Source organism: Diabrotica virgifera, chromosome 3 (genome assembly GCF_917563875.1).
Source record: "Diabrotica virgifera virgifera chromosome 3, PGI_DIABVI_V3a".
Taxonomy (NCBI): Eukaryota; Metazoa; Arthropoda; class Insecta; order Coleoptera; family Chrysomelidae; genus Diabrotica; species Diabrotica virgifera.
This window is the reverse complement of record NC_065445.1, coordinates 267757925-267784187: the sequence shown is the minus strand read 5'-3', so window position 1 is coordinate 267784187 and position 26263 is coordinate 267757925. Positions and strand designations below refer to the sequence as shown.

Sequence of the window (26263 nt, the reverse complement as noted above, 5' to 3'; positions counted from 1 at the left end):
TTGAAAATTGAGTGTCAACTATATCTTTTAAAGGGTTTTTACCCATAACTTTTTGGTGGCTCACGCATGCATGTTATTGGCTTAACACTGATGATGGATTACTTGTTAATCCGAAAACGTTTTGTTTTGTGATGTAACCATTATTAGGGTCTTTTAAATATACCTTTTACAAAGGATCCTGTATTTTATTTTTTTTTTATTTTTTTATATGCTTTTTTATTGAGATAGACATGTCAGTTGCCAATTAAGATAAGAAATTTAATAATACATTGAGTGCCATATAAATCATCCTTTAGTTCCAATAATTTTAGTATTTGTTTCCCTCTACTCATTTTTAAAAATCATGTAAAATAGTAAAATTTACTGTCACTTTCACAGTAAACTATTTTTTAGCACGCACAACAAAATTAAATAAAAAAAATACTAAATGAACAGTTATAATTTTCTGCTTTTATAACCGAGAACAATAAACATCGGCACCGTCTTCAACGACAGAACGAAAGTCATAAAAAAAGGTTCAGGAAAGTTAAAAAGGAAGAAAACAAAGAACCTCAAAAATCTGTTTCCGTACCAACCCCTTTTTAAGGATGTTAATTCCTTGAAATTTTATGGTCAATTTTGGATTATCTACATTTTTTCAATACAAATGCACCAGAATCACAACATTTGGTGTGCACTAAAAGTATAAGTCAAAGCTGCGAAGTGAAAGCAGAAGGTACTAACAGTAGAAGTTGACCTGTACCTTACAAAGCAGACTTTTGAAATTAAAAGTTGTACTGTTGGAATAAAATCAATATTTATACATGAAAAACAGACTATTGATTTATACTCTTAGTACAGAAATGATTAATAAACATTCAAAATATAGAAGAATCCCGAAAGGTCCATTTTATGACTTATACTATACTATATTCTTAGTACATAGCACGTTAGACATAATAAAAAATTGTATAAATATTATTATTGTATTTTTCAATTTAATTACATATACAGGGTGGTTCATCTTATTCGCCTCGGTCTCTGTACGGAAACCACTTAATATTTTAAAAAAATTTCTTCACAGTAATATACAGGGTCTTTAATACTATAATCTAAAAATAATGTGAATTATACAGGGTGTTCCAAAAAAGAGTGGTATATCAAAGTTATATTTTTTTTCTTATGGAATGCCCTATATCTGATGACATTATTGAATTGACCTTAAAAAAGAAGCTATACTTTCATAAGGGTTCCCTATACCTAAATAGAGGGTGTTTTGATTTATTTCGATTTTTATAAAAATGCAAGGTTTTAGAAAAAAATAAATATCTACGAATCTAAGAAGCAGTAACAAATTCTTTCTTGGATCTTAATAATAGACTATTTAGCATACTTAAACATATGCTTATTGCAACAAAATTTCTTACAGGGTGGTCAAAATATGAGATTGTGCTATTAACAAATTCAAGCTGTAATAACTTACTTATTTTAAATGGAACACCCTGTATCTTACTAGTCTATCGCGTAGAAAATTTACTTAGCTTTCAATTTGTATTAGGGTTTCCTATACCTATCTTTTTACAGGGTGGTCAAAATATTAGATTGTTCTATTAACAAATTCAAGCTGTAATAACTTACTTATTTTAAATGGAACACCCTGTATCTTACTAGTCTATCGAGTAGAAAATTTACTTAGCTTTCCATTCTTATTAGGGTTTCCTATACCTATCTAGCTTCATTTTTTAAATATTTAAAGATTTCCTAATTTGTAAGCTTTAAAAATTAGAATTAAGTACCTATGTCGTGGTTATGTACAACACATCACCAACACCGGCAATATACTTAAATATCTTAGTCAAGATAGTTTCATTAATAAAATTCACATTTTTATCATTTAATCACACAGAGTGTTCTTATTTTAAATGACATACTCGATATTCTATTCTTTATAATGGAAGATATTTAAAATCTCTTCAATTCCATGTTAACATTCTCAATACACATGTTATTCTGTAAATATAAATTCCCATGTTATTCTGTAAATACCCATTTTTACATATTTTTGTACAATAGGCTCGTTTTCGTCAAAGTAGCCATTGCATTTAATTGTTTGTAATTGCGATTTAAAGATTCAAACAAAAAGTGGCGTTCTTAAATTTACTTAATAACCGTTGGTTTAAGATATGGAAAATACTTATACGGAATGAAATATAATTTAAATATCTTCCAGAATGCGGCATCTAATATAGGATATGCAGTTTAAAATAAACATATTATTCAATTTCACATGTAGGCCAAAATCAACTAAAATAATACAACACTCTGTGTGACTACATAATAACAATGAAAATTTTATTATTAATGACAGTATCTTGTCTAAGTATATTGCCGGTGTTGGTGATGTGTTTACATAAACACGACATAGGTACTTATGTAATTCTAATTTTTAAAGCTCACAAATTAGGAAATCTTTAAATATTTAAAAAATGAAGGGATATAGGTATAGGAAACCCTAATAAGAATTGAAAGCTAAGTAAATTTTCTACTGGATAGACTAATAAGCTACAGGGTGTTCCATTTAAAATAAGTAAGTTCTTGCAGCTTGAATTTGTTAATAGAACAATCTAATATGTTGACCACCCTGTAAAAAGATAGGTATAGGAAACCCTAATACAAATTGAAAGCTAAGTAAATTTTCTACGCGATAGACTAGTAAGATACAGGGTGTTCCATTTTCCATTTAAAATAAGTAAGTTATTACAGCTTGAATTTGTTAATAGAACAATCTCATATTTTGACCACCCTGTAAGAAATTTTGTTTCAATAAGCATCTGTTTAAGTATGCTAAATAGTCTATTATTAAGATCCAAGAAAGAATTTGTTACTGCTTCTTAGATTCGTAGATATTTATTTTTTTCTAAAACCTTACATTTTTATAAAAATCGAAATAAATCAAAACACCCTATATTTAGGTATAGGGAACTCTTATGAAAGTATAGCTTATTTTTTTAAGGTCAATTCAATAATGTCATCAGATATAGGGCATTCCATAAGAAAAAATATAACTTTGATATACCACTCTTTTTTGGAACACCCTGTATAATTCACATTATTTTTAGGTTGTAGTATTAAAGGCCCTGTATATTTCTGTGAAGAAATTTTTTTAAAATATCAAGTGGTTTTCCGTACAGAGACCGAGGCGAATAAGATGAACCACCCTGTATATAAACACAACATTTTCACTTTTAAAAAATTCCATCATTTTTTGACGGAAACTTCAAAATTAATGTGTACATTAATGGGGACAAAACTGTTATTCTGGCCAAACGCTTAGTTTAGCATAAACAGACCAAACTTTGCGAAACTTTTATGAATGGCAGTTATGGATATATGGCAGTTATGAATGGCAGTTAAGAATGGCAGTTATGAATATAGTCTTGTTATGCAAAACTAAAAACCCTTAATAGACAGAATGTCGCTTGGTTTATTTTTGTTTTTCTTAGTAACCGTTAACGTGACAATAACAGGGATTTTTCCAAGATAGTTTTAGCTATGTGTCACCAGAATCCGCTGTTATCTCGATTTTAAAGAAAATGCGCTTGGTCGAGTTATGCATAACGCTGTCCTTTAGAATTAGTTCACTGTTTGTGATTTTATAACGCTGTTCTTTATTTTTACATAATAGAAGTATGTATGCACTTTGCAATTTTCATTGTTTTGAAATTACCTGCCGCAACATCAAATAAATCAGTATATTTATTTTTCTTAATTAATACTGCTTCGACTACAGATTGTTTCTCTTAATTTTTGCAGTGGGTATACCTTCAATATCAGACTCAATTTGTTCTGGTACTTTATCTGAACCGAAAAATATCCACATTCAGATATTATCTCCCAAAGCCACACACTTCAAAACGAACGTAATAAACAAGCCAAACATGGACGTCTAAATATGAACTACAAACTAATTTGCGGAGTAGCAGAATACAGATTCAGACCTATCCAAATAAGTCACAACAAAATCCGTACGCTCTCAATTAGAATTGGAAATAAACACATTGCCAATATGACATTCAAACTTCAAACTGTTTGAAGAAGTTTGATTTCAAATCAAACCTAAAGATATCGAAATCAAGTCAAGTCAAACTTTTTTACAAAAAAAGTTTGATTTTCAAGTCAAGTCAAGTTTGTTGAATAAAATCAAACTAGTTTGACTTGATGCATCTCTAATCCTGAAAGAAACAGATCGTAAAAAGAGAAAATTAAAAGAAGCGACTCTAATTATGTTAAGCGAAACATACATGTAAAATCAGAGTTTGGTGTTAATAGTCAGAGTACCTAAACTAAATGTACGACCAAATACTTACCATGCCGAGATAGTATCGAGACAGTATCATGAGGTTTTTTCTTAGTTTTTCCTCATGATTTACTATGTAATCACTAACAGGAGAATTTTACTGACACCATTGCATGTAGTAGACAAATCACATGCTAAGATTTTTACTGACGGGCATTCTTAATAATTTAAAGTTGAACTATCGAATGAACTATCTTCTAATAAAGTCGTCCCAGGAACGCAACTCAAAAATATTGACAATATTATTTTAAAGTCATCTACTTTAAAATGTATAATATACATCTGAATTATTTTCAATATGAAAGAGACAAATACAATTAAATTATTAGAAGAATTTTTTACCAAGCAACTAGAAAAAAAATTGTTTAATTTATGAATGTTTTCTATTTTGAGAAGGATTTCCAAAGTGGAAATTGAAACGCCAAAGTTAACTTAATTAAAGTTAAGTTGTGGCTTCTTCCCAACAAAAATAGTGCCTAACTTTCGTTAAAATGCCACAAGAAAAGAGTTTCACAATAATAATAAAAATACAAAAACCTACACAAATTTAATAAACGTATTTTTCCTAAATATACATTAATTTGCAAAATTTTCGTTATTTCAAAGTTGAATTGAAAGGAAAAATTTAGGTACTTTTACAATGAGAGAGACCAATTTCGAAAATTTAAAAAATATCAAAATCTGAAACCTATTGTGGACCAGGCGGTATCTGTTTAGGTTTGGTGAATCTTACCTAGACTTAGATCCTATTTTTTTTTTTTTGGTTTAGTCGCTTCGAAATATTATTAGCAATGATAAATTTACTATGGGGACCCTTCAGAAGGTAAATTAATTTTTATATTACACAATTTGTGAAAAAAAAATTGTGAAAACTAAAAATGTTGGCAATCAAATTTCCTACAAGATGAATTGATTGGAAAAGCCATTAAAAGGGTGAAAAATCAATTATTTTCTTTAACTTTGTTCAGAGCCACATAGAACCTTCAAAATTTACCTAGAAAATACTAGGTATTTATACAAATTAAGTATACCTACAAATAAACTAGGTATACACATTTTCAGCACAAACAAGTAGGTACCTACTAAAGTAGTTTTCGGAAAATAATTTTGTAACCCAATTTTTTAAAAAAACTATTACTTTTTAAAATTATGCAGGGCCAACAAAAGAAGTTTTACATACTTGCATATTTTTTAAATATACCTAAAGAAATAGCTTTCAAGCTTTTAGATAAAATTCGTATGGAATTTTATAAAAAACTGTGCAATTATTATTAAGCTACTGAATAAATAAATAGATCAATATTTAAAATTTAAAGATTTAAAAAATTAATAAAATACCTTCTACAGTTAATATTGATATGTAGTGTACTTTACCTATTACCTACCTAACCTTAACGAGCGAAAAAAAAATTACGAGATTTTGAATTCATTTAGGTAGGTACTAGGCTATTGATTATGTACTATAGAAAGGAACTACAACGTTAACGGAGTTTTATTATTTAATATGGTCAATGAATCTCTATATATAAAAAAAACCGCGGAGTGCTACCATTTAAAGGGGTGCGTTTTTGAGAAATGGGTGAATTAGTCCCTGGGCACAGGTTACATTAGAGTGAGATCTATGCACTTTTGGTACAAACACGTCTACATAAAAATTGTTCCTGGTTAAATTTCCTATCTAAATATAGCTTTTTAAAGTCAAATATACTTTTTTTTACAAAAATATATTCAAAAGAAAAAGCACAAAGAAACCCAAAAGAAAGAAATTTTGTTTTTTGTCCCATAACTTTTGTCTACGGGGATATAGGTATAGACATTGCTTCATAGAAAAAATACTTACATATTTTTTCTTTCAAATGTTGTTTGGTAGAGGTCATTACAATTTACAGTTTTCGAAATATGATTTTTCAAAGTTCGCCACTCACAGCAATTTTGTTCAATTTTCCTTGTTATTTCGCAAATATTGTTCTGTAACTTTTTTCTACGTAACTTTAGGCATATGCAATGGTACATATAAGAGGAATAGAAATCAATTATCTTTAAAATGTTCTACTGTATAATGTTGTACGACTTCTTTTAAAGAGGTTATCTTTTTCAAAAATTTATACTTTTAACGAGTTTTTTTATTTTTTACGATTATTTTTTAAATTTCCCATTATAACTTTTTTTCTACATTTAGGTATATATTATATAATAGAAAGGAAAGCCTATTCTGTTTACTTTAAAATGGTGTATTATAAAAAATTCTAGGATTATTTTTGAATAAGATATGCTTTTTCAAAATGTAATAAGTACTTGCAACGATTTTTGATTTTAGGATTATTTTTTAAATTCCTCAATATAACTTTTTTATGTGATTGTGTGTTATGATTAAATCTTATTTTTATAGGTACCTAATACTTTGGATCCGCTTGACTCGGCCGGGCAAACTTGAAAATATGGATTAATTCCAATATTTACTGTCAAATCTCCTGCATCACAAGCTTTGCTTGAAAAAATAGCATGTAAATGTACCAAAGGATGTACAAAAAACTGCGGTTGTAGGAAAATAGGAATTAGTTGTTCAATATTCTGCAAAGGGTGCATGTGCATGGGTACTAATTGTGGGAACTCTAAGATAACTGAGGTGTCAGAGGAAGATATTGGACTTTGATTTTGAAAATTTTTTAAATGTCAACGTTTAAATAATTTTAACTAAAGTGATGTTTTCTAAGACTAATGTTTATGTAATTTTTGTAAAAGAAATAATTTTAAATAATACAGGTAAAAACATATCAAAGAATCACTCGGTTTCCATTATATACGCATATTTAAATATAGATGATACACCATTTTAAAGAACAGAAAGTAAGCCCTCTTTATTGAGTAATATATAGTATATTCATGTACAAGAAAAAAAAAGTTGTAATGAGAAATTTCAAAAAAATCGTAAAAAATTTAAAAAATAATATTTTTTTATATTAGGTATTATATAATATATAATATAATATTATATTATATATACTATATATAATATAATATTATATAATATATAATATATTATATAATACTATTATTTTATTTTTATATTATATTATAAAAAATCGTTAACAGTATAAAATCTTGAAAAACCATAATCTCTTTAAAAAAAAGTCGTACAACGTTACGCAGTAGACCATTTTAAAGGTAATTGATTTCTATTCCTATTACGTGTACCATTGCATAGGTATACCTACCTAAAGTTACGTAGAAAAAGTTACAGAACAATATTTGCGAAATAACAAGGAAAATTGCCCAAAATTGCTGTGAGTGGCGAACTTTGAAAAATCATATTCCGAAAATTATAAATCCTAATTAGGTACCTACCTCTACTAAACAACATTTTAAAGAAGAAATATGTAGGTTTTTTTTTTGTAAAGCAATGTCTATACCTATATTCTCGTGGACAAAAGTTATGGGACAAAAAACAAAATTTCTTTCTTTTGGGTTTCTTTGTGCTTTTTGTTTTGAATATATTTTTGTAAAAAAAAGTATCATTGACTTTAAAAAGTGATATTTAGATAGGAAATTTAACCAGAAACAATTTTTATGTAGATATGTTTGTCCCAAAAGTGCATAGAACTCACCCTAATGTAACCTGTGCCCAGGGACTAATTCACCCATTTCTCAAAAACGCACCCCTTTAAATGGTAGCACTCCACGGTTTTTTCATATATATAGATGTCCATTGACCATATGAAATAATAAAACCCCGTTAACGTTGTAGTTCCTTTTAGCTATCTTATTTTGAATATAATCAATAGCCTATACCTACACATAAAAACATGGAAAATAAATAATTGTATGTACCTACGCTTATAAAAGTATCATATATGTGATAGATTTTGAAAGTTCTATGTCGCTTTTAAATTTATCTGAAAAATATTATTGAAAAAACATTAATTTTTGAACAATTTTTAATTTTGTTTGCCAATTTTGCATAATTATTTTTTCAATTCGTACCTAATAAATTATGTTGTAGAAAATTTAGTTGCAAAACTTTTTGTCTTCACAACAAAATTATGCCGAGATAGGTACATATAGCAACAAAAAGGAGAAAAAAAACATAAGTTTTTCCAATTTTTTTCACAATAAATAATTAAGCATACCATTTGAAGTGTTCGGATGATGAAATTCTCATTGACAATAACATTTAGAAGCGATTCAACAAACAAAATAGAATATTATACGATTTACCCAAATAAATATGTAGATACATAATACATACTCCAAGTATGTAGATACTTTACTGAGGATTAAAATAACATATTTTAAATAAAATCGGAGTATATGTCGTTAGAATTTTAATAAACCCAATTTTTGTCGTATTAATCACAAACAATTTCCACTCTCTCCCTTTTGTCCCTGTATACACAAATATTGCGCTTTTCGTAGATCAAAGAATAAAATTTTGTATTTATTTCTTTTCCAGCCGTCCGTCGAGAGAATCTTCAAAGCCAACTTGACATCGGCACATCAGCAATACCCTTCGAAAAACAAAACCACCCGCGGAAAATGTCCCCCCAACGCCAAACAACAAAACAAAAAACCCCGGACGGTCGTGGTGGCGTCTAAAAAAGCCACAGCCACACCTCCATAGGCATAACCCAGAAACTCCTGCCCACCAGAAGTGTGAAAGTGGAGGGGGAAATGTCGCCCTGCGATTGGCCTAAACGCCAACACTGACACCCGTCGGCCAATAGCGTGGCGTTACCATCATTAACACAGCCAAGTGTTGCCTATGTGGGGCTCGCTCTATAGTCCTCCACTGTCTTTTCGTCGGGATAGAGGTGTCATGATTCACACTAACTGTTAACCCTTATTTCACATAGATTTGGACTGTTCGCCGCGAAAACTCAACAAATCAGTGCGTGAACTCTAAAAATAAGACTTTAAAAGTGTAGTGCCACAGTGTAAATCAGTGAAAAATCACAACAATGACAAGGTGCAAATAACCTACAGTTACCGCGGGACTCAAAAAGTATGCTAAAAAGTTTTTTAATCCACAAAATCCGTTATTTATGATTCATCTGAAGCGGTTAAGGAATCTGTGGGATTCTGCCGCGTTAAATCCAAACCAATGCGTTTCGAAACAGGAATAGACTCTGTCCTTGACTCTAGTAAGTCGAAAAGTATTATGGCCTATCATCCCTTCTTGCAGCTGCCAAGACAGACGGACTTTAGTGTATCCTCCTTGCTAACGGCCGCTAATAATAACACGACCTCCTCCAATTCGCCTGCGGGGTCAGGATTTTTTCCGTCGGCAGCGTTAGCCGCCTTCGGGGCGCAACAAGGGCCTCACGGCTGCTACCCCGGGACTCTGATACCAAAAATTAACCATCCCCATGCTCACCATGCACTCAGTGGTCATCCGTACACCACCGCTGAAGATGTCGTCATCGCCGCTGCCGTAGCTGCCCATAGTCACCATCCTGCGATGGTTAGGCCTCTGCGAGCCATCCAGCCGGAGGAAGATGGGGTTGTTGATGATCCCAAAGTGACTCTGGAGGGAAAAGACTTGTGGGAGAAGTTTCATAAGTTGGGGACGGAAATGGTGATAACAAAAAGTGGAAGGTAAGCGATTTTTTTCAAACGTTTTATCCAAAAGGAAAGATTTTCACATCTACAGCTCATAATAATGATTCTAAAATATACCCCTACACTTATCAAATTATATTGAATAAGGCATATAGGTCTATCATAGATCTAAAATAGAACTAATTTTAAAAAAGTACCCTGAAGAAAGTAAAGAAATTTTGTTTTTTTGTGCGTGTATTTTGGGCTCTAAGTTCCATGACTCGTTTATTGTGTGCTTAGAAAACACAAATATAGCAAAATACTCATTTTTTAAAGAACATGCCCTATTAGGTAGTAATGAAATTTTTTGTACGGTTTTAAATGCATTTCTTGCATATATTTTGGACTTTATGTTCAATGATTCGTTTATTTTCTGCTTTGAAAAACAAGACACTCATTTTTTTTTAAAAAATGTTCTAAAAAAATTTTTTCTACGCTTCTAAATTACTTTTTCGCATATATTTTGTTCCCTATGTTCAATGATTCGTCTATTTTTTGTTTCGACAAAACATAAATAGAGAAAAATACCCATTTTATGAACGTCTCCTAAAGAATGTAGGCAAATTTTTCTTTTTCGGTAGAAACTGACCAAACGAACATTTGAGCCGCTATTTTAGGTCCCACGTTGAATTATCCTTTATTTTGTTAGAAAAATAAACAAATATAACGAAGTAATTTAAAATACTAATTTTAAAAATTTTCCCTAGAAAAAGTACAGTAATTTTGGTTTTTTTTTCGGTTTGAACTGTTTTTTGTGCTTATATATTGGGCTCTACATTCAATAATTCGTTTATTTAATATTTTGAGAAAACACAAATATGTATCTACCTACATAAGTAGGTATAGCAAAGTAATTCGAAATAGGTACTCATTTTAAGAACGTGCCCTAAAAAGTAGACAAATTTTTGTTTTTGCGGTATAAGCTGACCATTATTTTAGGCCCCATGTTTAATTATTACTCGTTTATTTTCGTTTTTGAAAAAACGGAAATATAGCAAAGTATACCTTTCAAAATACTAATTTAAAAAATTGCACTAAAGAAAGTACAGAAATTTAGTTATTTGCGGTTTTCACTGTCTTTTGTGAGTGTATTTTTGGCCCTGTATTTAAGGATTCCTTTATTTTATGTTTAAGTATTAAAAAAAAACACAAATATAACAAAGTCATTCAAAATATTCATTTTGAGAACGCGTCCTAAAGAAAGTAGACAAATTTTTGTTTTTACGGTATAAGCTGACCAAGGGATGCCCCTATTTTAGGTCCCACTTCGAATTATTCGTTTATTTCTGTTTTGAAAAAAACGCAATTAAAAATAGTTTATAATTTTAAAAAATTGCTCAACGAAAAGTACAGATTTTTTACTGTTTTAACTGACTTAAAAGTGTGTATTTTAAGCTGTAAGTTCAATAATTAGTTAGTTTATTTTATGTTTAAAAAAAACGCAAATATAGCAAAGTATCCTACTTAATTCAAAATACTAATTTTAAAAAAATGCTCTAACAGAAGTACATAAATTTTGTATTTTATGGCTTTAACTGTCTTTTGTTAGTGTATTTGGGGCGCTATGTTCAATGATTCGTTTATTTTCTATTTTTAGAAAACACAAATATAGCAAAATAATTAAAAAAACTCATTTTAAGAACGTGCCCTAAAGAAAGTGGACAACTTTTTGTTTTTACGCTATAAGTTGACCAAGGAATGCCACTACTTTAGGTCCCACGTTAAATTACTCGTTTATTTTATGTTTTTAAACTATAGGTTTCAAAGTTTATGTAAATAAAACTCATTTTTGTAAATCAACGCATTTAATTTTAAAATTTTTCGATGTGGATAATTATTCAGTCAACTATTTGTAAGTCCTTTTAATTCAGTGTAAGTCCTTGACAAGTCAACTGTGACTGTGAATGTGAATGTAATGGTAAAAATATATAAAATTTGGAAACTGTGAAAAACATGGGGATACTATTTAAAATCGAAAATATGATTATAGAAATGTTAGTCGACAACATTTCGTTACTAGTATTTTTTAAAATCCATCCTACATTTTCTTTTTTCTATAATCTACATATTTTAATATCTAGGAAAAATTATGTGTTTCAATATCTACCTACAGTAAACTATAAAACCTATTTTATAATAAAGTGTTTTAGAAATGTCTAAAATTATCATCGTATCTACTATTTTTTTCACTAAGAGCCCAAACGTCAAATAAAATATTTTTATTCATATTTGTTGTTCCCAAAAAATTAATTCTGAATTAAATATCATCCCAAACAAAATGATTCTTCTATACCTAATTCCTATACCATAATATTAAATTTTTATTGCTCTAAAGTTTTAAAATTTTTAAAGAGAAATTTATAAAAAAAATTTAAATCAAATGATTACAATATTTAGAATAAGAAAGGAAAAATATTACTGCCTCCACAAATTCATATACTGAAGGTAATATAAATAAAAAAAAACAAATGAATAAAAATAAACTACTGGTTAAATATTAGTTAACTGGACCAATATTCCTCTATTTACAAATTTAATATTGATAGAAATGATTTTCAGTGTATATTATATAATTATATTTAGTCACTTAATAGTATATCACTAGATTCTTTTGTTTTCCTCTATTTATTTATTTAACAATATATTTTTTTATTTTCTTTTTGGGTTTTTTCTATTGCGCTCCACCAAAATATTAATTTCAATACACAGGTACTTTTTTCCCATGGTAGATTAAAACTACACAATTGCAACATATTTTAATATTTTTTTTTGTGTAAAGCAGTTTTGTTTATTTTTTTACATTGAAGTACAATAAAATTAAAAATAAAGTAAAATACACCAAAAGGATATATTATGCAAAACAATAAAGGCATAGATATCACCAAAATACTTTGAACAACAAAATTAGCATAACTAAAACTAAATAAATAAAATAATAAAAATTATACAAATCTCAAATTCTACATATCCATTGATTTTTATGTTATTTATTCTTTTACGAAAATAGGTGAATACCTACATAATTAAAATAAAGGGAACCGAAAAACACTGGAAATAATTACAGTAACATTAGCAATTTCAGGCAGCCTCAATGTAATATCCTAAACCAATGTAATGACGAAAAACTCCAAAATTTTTTGAAAGTTTATTGGCTCAAATATTTTGATATAGGCAATATTGTTTGCAATCCTCAATATAATCGCATAAAACAATGACGAAAAATCTCAAAGTTGTTCATATCTCAAAAAATAAACATTTTCATTAAAAGAATCTTGAGAAAGATTGTTGAGAAAATAGCTACCAAATATATATTTACTAAAAGTAATGAGAAGCCGATAAAAATTGTAAACATACAAGAAAGCAAAGAAAGGGAGAAATGACACGAAGAGAGATGGAGAATAATTTTTATAAAAATAGATACTAACCACTTAATATTTTTTATATATTTCATAAGTTTTTGAACTACATATTTCAACCTCTCAATGAATTTCCTGCTTCATATACACAAAAAATATAATACGTAAATGTTTTATCTAAATTCGTAGTCAAACTACATATTTTAAATGGTAGAAGTGTTTAATTGGCTACTTGGATCATGTTCCTTTAATATTTATTCGATTTTGTAGAATTTTTAGTTTCTTGAACTAGGTATATCATCTCTAACTCAAACGATCGTAAATAAACAAAATGCAAATTTTACCATGGGCGTTACTAAACTTTTTAAAAGAAGGAACGCAATGAAAATGAGCATGTTTAATTCTGTGTATAATGTATTCCTCAATTTAGTATAAAATGATGATTTTAGTCTATCGTAATTTATTGGGAATCAAGATCAAGCTATCTTTTCATATAATTTTTTTATTGTTCTATATTAGGTATTCCAACGCAATCAATCGTAGCTTATCTATTTCTCCAGTTTGGTTAATATATCATTTTTTATTATCCTACAACTCTTTTAATTATTATATCATTTTTATTTTAGCTTTGTTTTGGAAAACTGCTTCATAATTTCACTTACGAGAGTCCAAGTTATTCATGTAGATTGTATAGGCTGCATATTCCACTATCTTATTCCACTATCTTATTCCACGTAAAGGTCTTCGAATTTCTCAAGCTATCTGTTTTATTCTGCTCTGTCTCTTGCTCAAAGACCTCAATACACAAGAAGCATTACACACAAATCATAAACAGGAGAATTAGAAATATTATGAGAGTTAAATAACACATTAATAGACCATTTAATGGACAAATACCTTAAAATCTTTTGGTGATACCTATACCTAAGAAGAATTCGAAAACAAATTAGGGAATGGAAGTCAGTAAAAATTGTGATATCGAATATTGTGGCAATTCTTACTATATTTGCAGCAGCGTGGAAAAACTGTAGTATTTGTCTGAAACCATGTTTTTAAAAGCTTTAGTCAGAAGATTCTTTTTTTTTATAAGCCCTTTCCGTTATCAGCTTTTTAACATTTAGATGCCACGCCGTGGATCAATTTTTTGGTGCGAATGCATGTGTAATAGTCCAGCTTTCGGCATAGCAAAAAAGTTCTAGAAATTTCCAAAAGGATCTCCAGTACCCCTGTATCTTGTTTTTCGAGTCTACATATCATACAAACTTTATTAAAATCATTTGAATTGTTGAATGACTTAGAACTGGTCCATTTGGATATGTTGCACTAAAAAAGAACTGACAGTGCGCGTACTATTGCTTGAATAAAACAACTCTTCTCAACTGGGTACACTTATCAACGTTATTATTATTTTTTAAACAACAAATCAGAAATAAAAATATTGACAATTCAAATATTAGTATTATCTGACTTCTTTGTGACCGAACGCAACCCGTTATACTCATTTTGTGTTGCAACTTTTGCAACAATACACTGGAAAATATACTGGGTTGGGATAAAGTATGGAACCAAGGAAATATCTGTGAAACGAAAAGAACATAATTTGCCATATTTTTTGTTACTACTCCACTTTCGGTTTCACCGGAAATACCCTTAACTTATTTACTTTAAATGGGACACCCTGTATATTTTTGCGGATTTTAAAAGAACTTGTTATTTTTAATTCATTCATACCAAATTTGGAAGAAAAAATTTGTTAAAAAGTGTCTGTAGATAATTTTTTGTATTAAATAACCAAAGTATCCCTGCACTTCAACAGAATGGCCAGTTTCCGCAAAATTTTTGGTTTCAACAAGATGGAGCGCCTCCGCACTATGATCGACGGGTTGGGGTTAGAGTGGCCCGCTCGTTCTCCGGACCTCAACCCGTTAGATTTTTCTTTAGGGTTATTTAAAATCACGTGTTTACGTTAGGCGACCAACATGCTTACAGGGTTTGAGACAAAGAAGAATTGATGAATGTGAACTAATACGTGGAGAAATCTTGCAAAGAGTGCCTCACGAATTTATTTATAGGCTTGAAGATATAGGCATTTTCAACATTTAAATTTTTTTATTTTTATTATCATTGGTCTAACGTAAATAAATTGACCTATTTTTTAACTGTTAAGAGATTTATTTCTTGTTTTACTAGTTTTTTTTCCAAACTTGGTATGCATGAATTAAAAATAACAAGTTCTTTTAAAATGTGCAAAAATATACAGGGTGTCCCGTTTAAAGTAAATAATTTAAGGGTATTTCCGGTGGAACCAGAAGTGGTGTTTAATTCGTTTTACCATTCGTTTTACCATTCGTTTTTAATACAGATTTCAGTCCTCTACAAATAATTTCCCATGACTGAATTAATGTACAAACTAATAGCGACAGAGCCAATAGCGACAATATAATGCCTGAGGGACCACCCACTCTTAGCGTGGACAATCAACACATAAAGAACGGTATAAACGATTTGAAAGAAGCTACAACTCAACAAACTTCCGTTGTGTTGCGCCAATGAACGTGATAGGTTTAATTACTCCATTCTAATTTATATAAAAATATCCTTAATGAGCTCAACCGCCTGTGAAAATCTAACAAAAATTATAAATGCCTAATGTAAATCCACGGTCTTGTCAAGACATCAAACAGTGTCGTAAATCTTTATTCAAACAAGACAGGCATGAGTGTATATTTCTCAGAATAATGTCTTATTATACAGTGAAACCAAATTAATCTAAACACTTACATATGCAAAATAGTTATTTAGCAATGCGTTTGAATAATTACCTCAATGCTTTTATCTTGTATCAAGATAGTCGAAATTGCCTATGTTATATAATTTAATAGAAACCTGATAGATTGTTTTTATTGATGGTTTTATTCAATAGCAGGCTCATCACCAAATTAACTTATAAAAGTGTTGACACGTTAAATACCCAAACAAGGTTTTATATGTCGGCAGAGTATGTTTGTGCGAACAAGACTATTGTCCAATGCCATGTACACTAACGTAAAACATCGATTTGAAAACTGCCTTTTTTCAATAAAACCGTTATAAAATTGTAAAGTGATTTTTAATATTGTTCGTCCGCTATAACTTTTCCCATGTGTCACGATTCATTTTCAAACAAATTAAGTCAAAACATAAAGTGAAACGAACGTCCATGTGTATATAGGTACATTTTGTATATACTACATCGGCGTACGTTTTACTTTATGTTTTGACTTAATTTGTTTGAAAATGAATCGTGACGCATGGGAAAAGTTCATGCATGAATGCAGGAACATAGCAATACTTCTTTTTTATATATAAGCAATTTTCGGTTTTTTTCTGTCCCAATAGGTGTTTCATTTTGGTTTCCTCCTTTTTCATTAAGAGCCGTCCTCGAATCTGAGGTTGGATCATCATTATCTTGTTGGTTGTCTATCCACCGATGCTCCGAATAGTTCTAAATTGAAGTAGGTACATTTAAACTAGTCCCTTAAAATTTTCAACCATGAAACTCTTCTTCTTCCTATACTCCTTCCCCCTCTTTTCTTTGCATGTGTTATCAATTATCAATTTAATTCAATAATATTTCTCAGTACTTATTCTTATTTCTGCTGTCGCCGGCAGTACCTATAGGTATGTGCTTGCTTGGAATGACGGTTTCGTCATATGGTCTGTTTCAGACATGCTACCAATCTATTGCCAGTCCTGCCTGTTTTTTTTTTAAGTTGAGATTGTTATATTCAATTCCTTTGCCCTTGTAGACTAGTCTTTATAGACTGTCTTTATCTGGGAGCCTCATATTGCCTCACCATCACATTGCCATATTTTGTCCTCGGTTTGTTGAAGGTTTTGATAACTTCATCCATAATTAAATTAACTAGCATTGGGTTCAAAGGGCCGTTATTCGTAATTTTTACCCAATATATTAGTACTTAGTCTCTTTGTTATAGCTTTTAAAGCCGTCTATTTTGGCATCTATTTTGTAAGCTAAGGAGTCTTTCCAATTGATTTTATGATATCCCTTTTAAGTGCAATGTCTCTATTATTCATCCTATTAGTATCAGTCTCTAGCGGCGTTATCGAAATGCCTCCTACTTTTTCAGGTAAATATTTTCATACATGAAATGCCTCCCAGGTACAATCGAAATGCCTCCGTTTCGTTAATCATTTAGGCTGATATTTTGTCTATTTAATCTCTGTATAATGACAAAATGTTGCCAAATCATAATTTAAATAGGTACTATCTATTTTGATTTTTTTAATTCAGTACACTTTAGAATACCAAAAATAATCATTTTTTTCAAAAATTTTTTTTTTAGAACCTTTATCAAAAATGAAAACTTTTTACATATTAGTATCTAACTCTTAGAGAGTACAAAAAATATATCTTTTTTCATTTATGCATGTACACTAGTAGAGGGCACAAAAGTCGAGGTCTTGAAAAATTATGGCGGATAGTTAATCTCAGGATTGGGATATCTGAAACAAAAAAATCGTACTGCATTTGGAAAAGCAAGGTTTCTTACGTGACAATTTACCACAATTTTACTAAAAAATAAAAAATAAATATTTTTTAAACATGAAACACTGAAGAAAAACGGGCGATTTTTTCACAAAAATTTTTCTTTCGTAAAATCTTTTTTTGCGGAATTTTTCACTAACGGTGGTTAATTATCACGTAGGAAACCTTCCTTTTTCAAATACCTTTTTTTGATTTTTTTGTTTCAGAGATCCCAATCCTGAGATTAACTGTCCGCCATTGGAACTACTTTTTTTTGAGGTATCGATATTGGCGCCCTCTACAATATTAGTGTACGTGCTTAAATAAAAAATGATAAATTTTTTGTATTCTCTAAGAGTTGGACATTAATATGTAAAAAGTTTGATGTTCATTTTTAATAAAGGTTCTGAGAAAAAAAATCTTGAAAAAATGCTTATTTTTTGGTCATCTAAAGTGTACTAGTACCTTTGCAGTAAATGCATACTTCCATATCTGAAAATTCGACATTTCCTCCACATCTTTGGGCTGAGGACCCACATCCTTACAAAGAACCACAAACCCATGCGAAAGTTTTCATTCCAAGTATAATTATTCTTCTTTCTACTGCCCTTATCCTAACATTAATAATTTTATTGATATAATTTTACAATTTCAAATAAATACCTACATTAAAATGAATTGTTTCGACACCAAAAAAAATTGTTGCATAACGTACAATAAAAACAAACATCCTAAATGAAAAAAATTTAGAATTAAGAGAATGTAAAATAAATAGATTAGAATTTGTCAAAGTAGTATCATATAAATTTAGGAAAAATATTTTGTAATTTTATATTTCTATATACATTTTGTAATATTTTCCAAATAAGTTTCTTGTGATGTTATTTTTTAATAAATCTATAAAATACTTATTATGTTTTTGTATTTTTTGTCAAATTATTAATAACAAAAAATAATGGTTATTATATATAATGGTTATAAAACTAATTATATATGTATAAGTTAGTTGAAATTTATAAATACTACTTTATAAATATGAAAAATATAAAAAAATTATTATTGAAATATAGTGTCAATAAATGTTTAATACATAAAGGTTAAAAATAAAATAAATTAAATAACAAAATACCAATTTTGCCAAAAATTTACAAAGAGACGAGGATGTGGCAACGTCTCACCTTCACATAAAGATTAGAAGCATGTAATTTATTTAGAGCTTGGGAGGCAATTCGTATGTGACCATTTTAGCGATAGGTAAGAAACCCGTCTTCGGGAGGCATTTCATATGCGCCCGTTTCTAGTATATTAGGATTACTCCTTTCTTCGAATGCCTGAATGAATTCTATAAAGAAAGTTTTGGTCTAGGAATGGGCTCTGCTTTATCTCCATTATTAACGAATATAGGTGTTACCAATGTAATATGTATTTATGTATAGCCCGTTCGGGGAACACAAAATTTTACGAAAACCTCCAAAAAATAAAGGAAGGATGAAAATTCGGGAATAGGTAGTTGAAATTGTCTATTATTATATAAGAAAAAGTTTACAATTCTACATCCCCTCCATTTTACAAAAATTGGTAAAAATACGGAGTGAAAAATATTTTCTCGGGGGTGAAAAAATATACGTATAAAATAGGCCCGGGGTTAAATAAAATGACTAATTATAAGCAACTTTTGTTCTATAGAGTTTTTCACTAAGTCAATACTTTTCGAGTTATTTACGAGTGAACATGTTCATTTTTAACAAAAAAAACATGTTTTTGGACGGTTTTTCGCAGATAACTCAAAAAGTAAGTATTCTAGCGAAAAAAATATTCCTAGTCAAAATATAGCTTATAAAAAATTGAAAAAAATGGTGTACGCATGAGGTCTGCAGACCCAGTAAAAGCAGAATTGCAGCTAATGAAGTGCAGGTTCTTCTTCGTCAAATTCCAAATCGAATATTTCAATGTGAAATAACAAAAAAAGACAAAGCACTTTTCGGGGAAAATTCATTACAACTTTTTTAAAGAGTTTAAAAAAGGTTTATTTTTGTTTTTTAAAATAACTTTTCACATTAAAAATAAGTGAGTTACGCTCAAAATATTGTTGGTCCCTTTTATTTAAAATCGCGAAAATTACCCCCTAATTAGCTTCCCAAATAAAATTAATCGTTACCGCTTCACAGGTTACTTTACTTATGTATTGTTTATATTATCTATAAGTGTCATTGGTTCAAAGTGCTCATTTTTGAAAAAAATTGGGTTTAAAATTAAACATATTTTTTTAATTTTGAAAAAAAAATGGAATTGTTCATGGAATTAACTTAAAAATTATTAGTAATACCAAAAATCTTAAAGAGTAATAAAATGTACGTTTTGCTTTTCTGAATATTTTTGCCTTTTTGTTTTCTTGAAATTAACTTAAAAATTATTAGTAGAGGAAAGGCTGCAAATATAGGCTGGTCTTGTAATATGGGCTAGGTGAGTTTCACAGCTATTCGTTGCAGATCTCTACATTTTGACTATTGCAAACGGTATTTGACGAATGTAAACTATCACCGTAGCAATGGCGCCGCTGTGGTAGATATTTCCCAGTTTATAATAATTGTTTGTCGGTTGGTGTGAGTGTCAAAACTTTTTCGGGTAAGTTGATAAATTCCAGTATTTAAAAATAAACACGAATTTCAAAAAAAAAACATCTGTGTCACGTTGAAGCTCTATTATTAGTCTTTGATATATGCTAATGAGTTTTCTTCAAATTGTCTGCTTTTAGACATAACTTCTTTTGTTGTATAAAGTAAGCGTGTTTACAATATGGGCTATGCCTCTGTTTTCATTATGGGCTAGTGGCCCATATTTAGGACAATGTAGTAATGTAGGCAAAACGAAGTAAGAAAATGCAAAGAGAAAAAAGGAAAAGAAATAAAAAAAGGAAAACATAATCAGGTTACCAAAGTCACAAAGAACTAAAAAAAGAGCTTCTAGTAGCCAGGATGAGCAGGAATATGTGCATGCAGATGATGAGAGCGATTACAATGAGTTTCCTTCTACACAGCCTCCACAAGACGCAGTAACGTATATGTTTTGCGAAGCACTTTTTTCAGATGATAATCTTGGTGAAATATGGGTCAAGTGCCTCATGTGTCATTTGTGGGCACATAACGAGGGCGCTGGGGCCGAAAAAGAAGAATATGTGTTTGACTTTTGCAAATAGTTTTAGCCTATGAGTTATTTGATGTATTTTTTGTATTTTAGATATTAAAATAAATTTGTCACGCATTTATCTCATTTCACACAAATTTAAGACACATTTTTCGGGGTAGCCCATATTTAGGATCATTATTCAAACGGCGCAAAAGTACAATTTTTCATTATTTGTACATTTAAAACAGTTGTATATTTTTTAATCAATTTGGACTTTGGGCAGGTTATAAGTAACTAAATGTAGGTATTCTTACGTACCTTTGGAAATAAAGTAGAATTTTTATTCTTTTTTTACAAAGAAAAACAAAATGGGTAGCCCATATTTGCATCGTTTTCTCTAATACCAAAAATCTTAAAGAGTAATAAAATGTACGTTTTGCTTTTCTGAATATTTTTGCCTTTTTGTTTTCTTGTTAGACACAAATTGGTTATGGCTGTTCAAAAAATTAATTCTTAGAAAAAAATGTTGACATCTGTTTTATTAAAGCATGATTATCCTTTGTCGTTTATAGATAAATAGTAGGTCTTAGATATAATTTTCTTAACACATATGCAGGATTTATAAGTAATAATTAATTCTCATTCTCAAAATTAATGAAAGAAACAAAAACAAGCTACCCAACAAAATTTATGTCCGCTGTTCAAAACAGTGAATTTGTTTTATTATTTTCGATTAATATAATCGTCGTGTTTTTCTATTCTACTTCACCATACATGTACATTTCAAACAAACACTTCAATTTACCAAGTTGAGACAGAAATTTAAAGAATTTTTTACTAGGCTCCATGAGAGCCGACAGTTTCTTTTGGCCTACGCCGCTTCAGAAGCCGACAACATATTACTACACTATCTGTCCGTCGGAAAGAAATTGGTGCTTGGTTAGGAAAGGAAGGCCTCGCGGCATCTAACGTAACCAGACTCTCATTACGATCAAATTACATTTTATTAATCATTAGTTTAATGTTGGTACACGAAAAATGTACTTGTTCATCCACTTGATCAATTAATAGACCTGGATCCCGCGTACCAAAAAAAAAGAATGTGTGTGTACTTTGTACGCACGTAGGAATCTACTTCTATTATATGATTTCTTAAAAATAAATATACTTTAAACAGTTTGTTTTAATTTTTTTTAACACCAAACTAATTTTGTGCTTACCGCTTTCAAAAAAATAAAAAAAGTATAGAATTGCTTAGAGTTGCACAAGTTTGACTTGAATGTTTGAACTTGACTTGAGTTTGACTTAATTTCAAGTCAAACTCAAGTCAATCCTTCTGGCAAATATTTCAAGTCAAGTCAAACTGGTCAAACGTACAGGTTTGAAAATTCAAACTGTTTGTCAAACTAGTTTGAAAGAGTTTGAATAATAATTTATTTAGTTGATATACTTTTTTGTCGAGATAGACATGTTAGTTGCCAATTAAGATAAGAGAATTAATAATACAATGAGTGCCACATAAAAGTCAAAATTTTCAATATGTTTTAATTTAAAACTTTTAAATGTAGATATTTATTTTTTTCGAATCCTGAGAAAACTAATTAGTATTTTTGAAAAATTTAAACGCAGAATGAAAGATTACTATATTACCGAGGGCCGAAAGTCTCTTAGAATAAATAAAAAGTTTGTTTTGAATGAAATATTTGCAATTAATAACAAAACTAAATTTTCCTTTTTATGTTCGCCCCTGTAACTTATTAAAATAAACATTATAGAAGTTTTCAGGGATGTTCGTCCCTCAGAAATAATGTAATCTTTCATGCTGTGTTTAAATTTTTTTTTAAATTCTTATTAATTTTCTCAGCATTTGAAAAAAATTAATACATTTAAAACACATTGAACATTTTGATAAGCGAGATGTTACGCCTATGCCCTTAAAGATTACAATAAAATAAGACTATGTGGTTTTTCAATGGACAGCTCAAAATAAACTTATTTGGAATTTTTATGACTTTCTTTTATTAAAAAAGGCATTTGGGCCAGTTCGAAAAAACATGTGGTACCAAGCTGCTAGTTCACTCGAAAATATGTACCACAATACAAAAGTTAGTATTGCTGTATATTCGTTGGTATTTCTTTAAAATTCAAAATTAACCCCAGGGTTATTAGACCTGGATCCCGCGTACCAAAAAAAAGTTGATTATTAGCAAGCTGAAAATTTGTTAATAGCTTAACGGTGTCTAGTCGGACAAACTTTGATGTACGGGAACACTGGAACAGGGGAAGTTTTAATTGTGGAACAGTTTAAAAATTTGGAATGTCAGATTACGAAAACGTCCCATGTATTTTGTCGGTCAGAACATCCAATTGATTTGTTACCCTTTCATTAAACTCTCATGCAAAAATCAGACTGCCATTACTAACCAACATGATTCCTGTCATTTGACATATTCTTCGTGTTCCACTCATTAAAAAGCCCAGTTGGTGATAAACACCAGTCTGACTTTTGCATGAGAGTTTAATGAAATGGTAACAAATCAATTGAAAGTTCTGTCCGACAAAATACATGGAACGTTTACGTAGTCTGACGTTCCAAATTTTTAACCTTTTCCACAATTAAAACTTCTTCTGTTCCAGTGTTCCCATACATCAAAGTTTGTCTGACTAGACACCGTTAAGCTATTAACGAATTTTCAGCTTGCTATTGATCAACTTTTTTTTGGTACGCGGGATCCGGGTCTATAATATGGTTTTATATCTACAATTTAAATTTTTTTCGGACACAGGCTACAAATGTTGGGTTTAAATTAAAAAAAAATTAATGTATAAATATGCATTAAGCTTTCTTAATAATTATCCTAACTGGCGCGTTTATTGGGTTTTATTTGTCAGTTTCCGGTTTAAATATCGTAATACATTTCTATGTTTATTGAAATTTGTCAAAAAAAATTTTTTGGACCTTGTTGGGAGAGATGGGGGGAATGTCCCCTACCCCTCCCCCACCTCCCGTTGATCCGCCAGTGAACAAATAAGGGTGTAGGCGGTTTCATATAAAATTGAAAATTAACACGTTGCGTAATATTCAAACTTTTCAAACTGATTGAAGATGTTTGAATTCAAGTCAAACCTAAAGATATCGAAATCAAGTCAAGTCAAACTTTTTTATACAAAAAGTTTGATTTTCAAGTCAAGTCAAGTTTGTTGAGTAAAATCAAACTAGTTTGACTTGATGCATCTCTAGAATTGCTCCGGACTCGAACTCAAGACCTCTCGATCTCTAGCCGAATGCTATACCAAATACGCTACGAGGACTGTGTCTGTATCGGTTCGGACTTATTGTACCCTCGGAGATCGCTGAGAAAATTTCTACTCAAAATAACAAAATTCAGTTTGGCAACACTGCGTGAATGTTGATAGCAGTGATGTGGGAGCATTACTGGTTGATAGTAACATATCCTTTTAAGATAAACACAACTGTAATTTAGTCCAAACGAATTAATATGTTTTTTTTGCCAACAAAAATGAGATTTTTCAACCAATAATGTTTCAAATATGATGTGCAAAATAATTTTTAATTGAGTTCTGCTAATGGGCTTGTTTTTTTGTCATTATAGTAAAAAAAAACTTTAAATTTCACTCATTAAATCATTATTGTTCGGTATCGTCTTAATTATTTTAACTGTACTAATATCCGTCGAGTAATTCTGAATGATTAATAGGTCGTTAAAACATTTTTTCTGTAGTGGCTTCTGGAATGTCTTACAAATATCGAATTTCATTGATAAAATGCGCATATCCCACCGATCTTCGCTTCGACCATACCTAATGACAATTCACGGTAACAAACAGACTGGAAGGTGAAGTATAATAAATATACAATAAAATGTTTTAATAATACTCATCTTACTCCTGAGGAAGACAAATCCAAAGACACAAAAATTATAATAAAAATGATAACAACTAAGTGGCAACGCATCCCTTGTAACGGCATGTAAGTAGGTTTGAACAATATTACTATCTATTTGTTATTATTATTTTGAGTTTGGATGCATATTTAAGTTTGCTTAATGGTTTAATTTGTTTTAATTGTTAATAATTTAATTTCAACACAAACTCACAAACTGCATGCACCCATTTGCTCATATATGCTTATGAGCATTTTAACTCATAGCATTTGTAGGTATCAATATTCTGAAATGTCAACAGTTGAAAAACCTTTATTGCAAAAATTTTTTTCGAATTTGGCTTTCTGTTAACACTTGTGCAACCAGATAATGTTCTAACTCTGGTTTTCTTTATTGTAGCATTTAACTACTTGTAACGCCGACCTGAAGATGATCTGTATAATGTAGAGATCGAAACCGGTCGTCAAAGTATAATTAAATGATTGTGAGTAAGTCTGTGTTTCATTACTACATTTATAATAAATATATTTACTAAAAACACTAATACATATATTCTTTTCACACCTTTTCTTGCACTGATATATTTATACATAACTTGAAAGATTCAGCAACTAAACGCCATACTGTCTGTGTGCACATTAGAGATTTTGAAAAAGTAACTATTCGTTACAAAGTACTCGTTACTTACGAATACCGAAAGTAACGATTACTATACAGAGAGACAAATCGTTACTTTGATTACTCTGATTACTTCGTTACTTCGTACCAAACTCATCAGAGCGAGTAACGACTATTGTATCTACACTTGATTACTTTCTACCAATCGAATTTTACGAGTGTTATCGAATATCGTTATCGGTATGAAGCGTTTTAAGGGCGTGAGCCTCACACTGTGAGGGTGAGGAGAAGATAGAAGATGAAACAGAGGGAGGTATAATGGAGTTAAAATATGTAATGTATATGTCATTAACAAAGATCGAATGCGAGAACTCTATATTTTTATCTAGATCTTTATCTATACCTATACAAAATACCTAACTACTGAGAAATAGGTACGATTCTCGATATGATATGATTACCGGTACTCAAATACAAAAGTAACAAAAGTAATCATAGTAATCAAATAATTTTTATCCCTTAAACAGATCGATGAAGGTCGTTGTTATATCGGAATATCTATACAAAATATCTACCTACTGAGAAATACGATTCTCGATATGATTACCGGTACTCAAATACAAAAGTAATCATAGTAATCAAAGTAACGAATACTGTAAATGATTACTTTATACAAAAGTAACGATTTGTAACGAATACTCGAAAGTAACTATAATCAACATCACTAGTGCACATGCGCGCAGTATTATGAAATTTTACTCTCATTCGCGCCCAAAGAAGTATAACTTCAAAAAAGTTT

General features: G+C 30.0%; 1 protein-coding gene across 4 annotated transcripts in view; it reads left to right on the top strand.

Annotated features, from left to right (window-relative positions):
- Positions 1 to 8790: 8790 nt before the first annotated feature.
- LOC114326375 (optomotor-blind protein) overlaps positions 8791 to 26263 on the top strand; it is a 340276-nt gene continuing 322803 nt past the window's right edge. For all 4 annotated transcript variants that reach the window (XM_050646176.1, XM_050646175.1, XM_028274766.2 and 1 more), the window contains exon 1: positions 8791 to 9928. In XM_050646176.1, the coding sequence (XP_050502133.1) occupies positions 9435 to 9928 (494 nt within the window). In that variant the 5' untranslated portion in view covers positions 8791 to 9434. The remainder of the gene's footprint in view (positions 9929 to 26263) is intronic.